Source organism: Quercus suber, unplaced genomic scaffold (assembly GCF_002906115.3).
Source record: "Quercus suber isolate HL8 unplaced genomic scaffold, Cork oak 2.0 scaffold_561, whole genome shotgun sequence".
Classification (NCBI taxonomy): domain Eukaryota; kingdom Viridiplantae; phylum Streptophyta; class Magnoliopsida; order Fagales; family Fagaceae; genus Quercus; species Quercus suber.
Window position 1 is genome coordinate 376,575 of NW_027070006.1, and position 5,675 is coordinate 382,249.

Consider the following 5,675-nt stretch of genomic DNA (forward strand, 5'->3'; position numbering starts at 1 on the left):
GATAACACTAACTAAATAAATTATTATTCTTTCGTTTCAAAATTCTTATATTGTATACCAAATGTCTTCAAATTTTACAATGAAGGAAATTTTGTGTTTCAATAGAACTTAGTCAACTTATGTAAATATATGTTACTTTTCATTAATAGTAACTCATTGATGGTGTGAATTTAAAAAATTTAAGAAGTTGATAACTTTAATTAAAATTTTCAATATATAGGTTTTTTTTTTTTTTTTTTTTTGAGAAACCATATAGGGTTTAATTTTGAACTACCCTAAATTATAGAGAATTATGCAATTTATCTAAGTCTTTAATAAGGGTAAACACTTGGTGCAATGAAAATGCAAACGTTTGACGACGTAGAGAAAAGATAAGCACAACCATAGTTTATAATAGTATTTTGGTGCGATGCACGAATTAATAAAATTCATATGTAAAGTAAAGAAAATATTCTTCTTTAAAAAAAAAAAGGTAAAGAAAGGATTGCAAATATTAGTGGAATTTTAAAATAAATAAAAAGTTACCCGTAAGTTATTTGACAAAAAGCCTATTATGTAACATTCATTTTTTTTTAATCAATCTAAAAATTATGGTAGTTGAACAAAAAAAAAAAAAAAAAAAAAATTCTTTTAAAATTTTAATGCACAAACATTTCTTAAGGTTTGGAGAAATGACATTTCACCTCAAACCTTAAGGAAAACTATACTCCCCTTAAGGTTTAAGGAAGTTAACAAATTAGACATTCGTTAGTAATAATAGCAAAATATTCCAAATTTTAAAAAGATTTTCTTAAACAAACCCTAATCATGGTTAGTGAATTTGTTTTTAGTTGAATATAGTTCTTTGTCACCGAATTGTGTTTAGGCTTTGGTCAAGAGTATAATTTCAAAATTTGGAATATTTTGTTATTGTTATTAATAAAAAGAACTAATATATTAATTCCCACAAATCTTAAGGGAGAGGGTCGTCATTTTTGCTTTTTCTGTTGGGAGATATTTTGATTAATTCCCACAAATCTTAAGGGAAAGGATGGTCAACATAAAAGAACAAAGGGAAGTTAGGAGTTTTTTTTTTTTTTCCCCAACTCATTTAAGGTTGTTACTAAACATAGGAAAATGAGATAGTTTTGTAGAAAACATTTTTTTGAAAAATGACTCATTTTCTAGAAAATATTATCGCTTAAACAAACAGAGTTAGATTTGAATCCTTGTGGAGGATTCTGAATAGAATCCAGAGTAGAATAGAAGGGAATTTGAACTAAGACCAAAAAAAAAAAAAAATGTAGTCTCTCCCTGCAAAAAGAAGATAGTCAATCAATGTAATTGTGATCGATAAGACTAATATATTTTACATAATTTTCAGGTAATAAATTATGAACCAAGCTTAGGGGAATGAGGTCATCTTAAAGATAGATTTAGGCAGAAACCCATGTCTATGATGAATTGGGCAAATCCTGCATAGATGCATCACCATGCCTTGAACTTGAAGAAAGACTTCTGTTGTCATCATGTATAACCACATCATCTGATCCTTCAGTGGAATTCCTCGTGTGATTCTGCATATCATCAATACCAGGTGAAGGCTCAAAAACGTCAGGACTTGCTACAACACGTACCCTTGATTCTTCTCCCTTAAAGGTATATGAAGAGAGATCTTTCAGGTCAAACTGTTTTGCCATTTTAACTAATTTGGACCAACAAGAGTCGGCAGGATTGTCGTCGCTCAAAACAGGCCAATATGAGTAAAAGAACTTAAACACATAAACCAAGAGTGAGACCAAAGAAGAGATTCCGGCAATGATGAAGAGGCCCCCAAAGCTATCCACACCGAGACTAGGACTATGTGAAGAGATTGTAGTACTTTGATCTTCACAGGTAGTTTGACTTGAAAAGTACTTCTTCTCATATTCTAGGCTTTTATGTTTATCTTGAGTGACATTCAAGACTGCCCTTGAAATGTAAGGGACCAAAGGAGATCCTCTTCGAAAGGCCTGAAGAAACATGACATAAAATTATACTATTTTTTTTTTAAAAAAAAAGATAGAATAATACACCAATAGAGGCCATTACTAAAAAAGTTGTTGCTTGTTGGTCTTATCGCATTCTTATTGCATTCATAAACTTGAAAGGATAATAGGGGTGTATTATTAGAGAGAGAGAGAGAGACTCACAAAGCCAAATCCACCAGTTTTGTAGATGGGCCCAACCATAGTGTACCTTGAGCAATACTTTGCAAGGTAGAACTTGATATAGGGGATTTCGTCAAAAATAGCTGCAACCCCATCATTGTATGTTCCCTTTGATAGTGCTTCATGATACTCCTCTGGGGTCTCATACGCCTTTAAGTTGGACTCATTAAACCCTAATTGATCTATTAGGAGCTCCTTAACAAAGGACTCCTTTAGATATCCAACATAATAACCCTTCTTTAGAATCTCTTTTACATCAACAAACGTAGGTTGCAATCTTTGTACTGTTAGCATTGAGGTTAAGTTTGCTGTATAACTTTGAGTCAAGATGAGTACCACGAAAATCCATATGATCAACACAAATCTTGACCAATTATTTACCACTCTCTCCCCTATTATCATTAAATTATTATTAATATACACATGCATAAAGAATATCATGTATTTAAATTTTGGGGAGAGAGAGAGAGAGAGAGAGAGAGAGAGAGAGAGAGAATTACTTTGAGCAAAAGCAAGTGTTGAGAAGGAGAACCAGAAAATCAAGCCAAGTTGTTGCTCTGGAGGGCCTCTAAAATCATTGTTTACACGGTGTTCAAGAGTCCATATTACCAAACCTGTAAAGATGAATGCTACACCAGTTGTTAACCATAGATTAATGCTTAGTGGCTTCAAGAAAATCCACAAGTTTTTGCTCTCATCATCTTTCTCCAAAACCACCATCGACACACCCGATTCTGTATAAGGTAAAGTGAAATCAACATACAACGAGCGCCTAGCTACGATTGTTATGTCTCCAATAACTGCATCGTACTTCTGCATTTAGAGAAAGAGAGAGTTATCTATTATCGACTTTGAAAAATGTTAAATGAAGTAATTAATTAACACGCACTTAAAATGAATAAAAACCAACTATCCAACTTTAAGTCTCCTTTAGACTTCACTTATCATAGCTTACTACATGTTTTTATTTATTTTTTCTTTATAAAGTAAAAAAAAGTTCAAAATAGAAAAATAAAAACAGTTAGTAGGATAGCAGATTTTTATTCATCTAGTCAATAGCCAAAAAAAAAAAAAAAAAAACCCACCAGAGTAATTTCCCCAAGAAGTTGATCGTATGTCCCGTTACTTTGCCTCGTTTCATTCGCGTAAGGAATATACTCGTAAGTAAGGTGGAAGGGTAATGCGCGAATCACATCCTCAAAAACATCAATGGAGAACCCAGATACGATAACAGGATCCCATTCCACTTTCACGAAATCTAAAAAACCTTCTTTTATTACTGGAACCCCAATCCTTAACTTTGTCGGCTGCTCTGGTGTGTCTCCTGGCCAAATAGGGTGTTTTAGTTTGTCCTTTGAAATTTGATTTTTTGAGAGATTCTCATTTGAAGTTAAGTTTGTCTCTCGGGTCCAATGTCCAATAATCCTCTCTGTTCTTCCTATCACATTGAATAGTTCAAAGGCTGAAGGCTCCAACTGCCCCTTAACCAAATCAAAATTTCCGCTTAGGCCTTGAAATTTAGTAGTTAGAATTGTGTTGCGAAGCCTTGAACCCATTTCAAAAATCCCTAGAGCTGCAAGATCGACATTATTGTTGCTAGCATTTTGCTTCAAGAAGCTAGAATGCACTATGCAGCCAGCCTTCTCCACTGCAATAGCCAATGCCCAAACTGTATCATATGCCCATAATCCAAAGAAGTTTAAGCTAGTAGTACTCTTGCTCTTTATTTTGATTGAGGTTAAGTTTCTCTTCCATTTTCTTTCAAAATCTTTAAGATGTTTAGACGGTGGTATGTATGGCCTTATTCCCAATACCCCTTGCATTGAGTCCATAACCTTTGAGCCCATAGGATCTAGCAAAGATGATAAACCTGTTGTGAGGATCCATGCATACCCTTCGCTCATCATATCTGCCTCTTTTGCACGTACAAAGAGCTTTGAGCCAAGTGAAGCAGTCATGTGCACAAGAAATATTCTTGCATGATTTTCCTTTAACTTGTTAAGCTCTTTGATGATTTCGGTATTATTAGACGATGGATGAATGACACTTCTGTAAGGCACCCTAGTGTCAATCTCTTGTAAAGCATCCAGCAAATATGGAATTAAACCATTGCCATAATCTGTGTCTTCATAAATAAGGACAATTTCCTCCAACCAAAAGTATCAACAATGTTTGCTATGGCTTTAACCTGTACGCAGTCATCTTGAGTTGTTCGTATGAAGAACTGGTTGTGGGATGGAGAAAGAGAAGGACTTGTGGCTGAAAAGGAAATGATGGGAACCTGAGCTTTGCGTCCAAGTTCTATCACAAACTTAGCTTGTGCTGACCATTGAGGTCCTATAATGGCCTGCACTTCTTCATTCTTCATTAAATCCAGTGCTGGATTTCATTGCAACAGTAAATTACTTAGAAATTTGAAATTTTAATGGCAATGTTCAAAACAACTCCTATTAACAACAACAGTACACTGATAATAAACTTTATCAGTACATTCTGGAAAATATTAACATGTTGAAACTATACACCAGCATATTTTATCAATGTTTAATTTGATTCAAAATTGTTAAGACCAAGGGCTTACCTACTACACCAAAAACTATAGCTGATGGTAAGAGTGGCAGCCCAGCACCAATAAGTCGACTGAAACTTGGCCCAACTTGACCTTTGTCTCTAGTAGGATGTTAGACTTGGCCCATTAGGCCTTTGCCTAATAATCCCACTCCCAACACCTGCACATGTGCAGTAGGGAGCCGAACTTGTGACCTATGATACCAATTCTCAGACCTAAGCTATGTCACTCTACCTCAAAACCAATTAGTGATATGAAAAATACACACAAAATTTTTTATGGCATTCGACATAGTGCCCCGTTGGCCTATTTTTAGAGCAATTGTAAGGAGTTGGATTATAATGCCCCAACAATAACTTATAAAAATAATAAGAGAAAAAAGAATATAAAGATATGAGAGTTTTAACAAAAGAAAAAACAACAAAAGAACTTAATTACATAATAAACTTAAAATTTTATATTAATCAAATTCTTTTTGCAGTAATTCATTATAATATACAAAGGAAGGAGATAATTACATAATAAATTGAAAAGATTATATTCATCAAAATAACAAAATTGACATAAGTTTCACTTGGTATATAGTCAACTACTAAAAATGATACACATGTGAAAAAACCCTTAATATATAGGACAAAACTTATGTATAGTACCTTAGGTGTTGTTCCTTAGGTTTTTCTCTTAAAATTCTGTCATGTGGCTACTTAACTAAAAAATTCACTTCTATTTAATGTGAAAAAATCACATGGAAAATTTTTGAGAAGTGAACCTAAGGAATAGTACCTAAGTACTATACTTGAGTATTGTAAAAGTTTGTAAATTAATCTATTTACATAAAGTCAAAGAGTAGAAAAAAAAAAATATGACACAAGAAATTTACGTAATTCGACACTATGTCTACGTCCATGGGAAGTGAC

At 33.4% G+C, this 5,675-nt stretch overlaps 1 protein-coding gene across 1 annotated transcript; it reads right to left on the bottom strand.

Moving 5' to 3' along the window:
* Positions 1 to 1,184: 1,184 nt before the first annotated feature.
* LOC112007225 (glutamate receptor 2.8) lies at positions 1,185 to 4,949 on the bottom strand. Its single transcript, XM_065764440.1, is given in 6 exon segments — positions 1,185 to 1,991; positions 2,172 to 2,581; positions 2,690 to 3,002; positions 3,275 to 4,338; positions 4,341 to 4,568; positions 4,771 to 4,949. Coding segments are annotated over 5 exon segments (2,562 nt in total). The 5' UTR covers positions 4,558 to 4,568; positions 4,771 to 4,949; the 3' UTR covers positions 1,185 to 1,433.
* Positions 4,950 to 5,675: the final 726 nt, after the last annotated feature.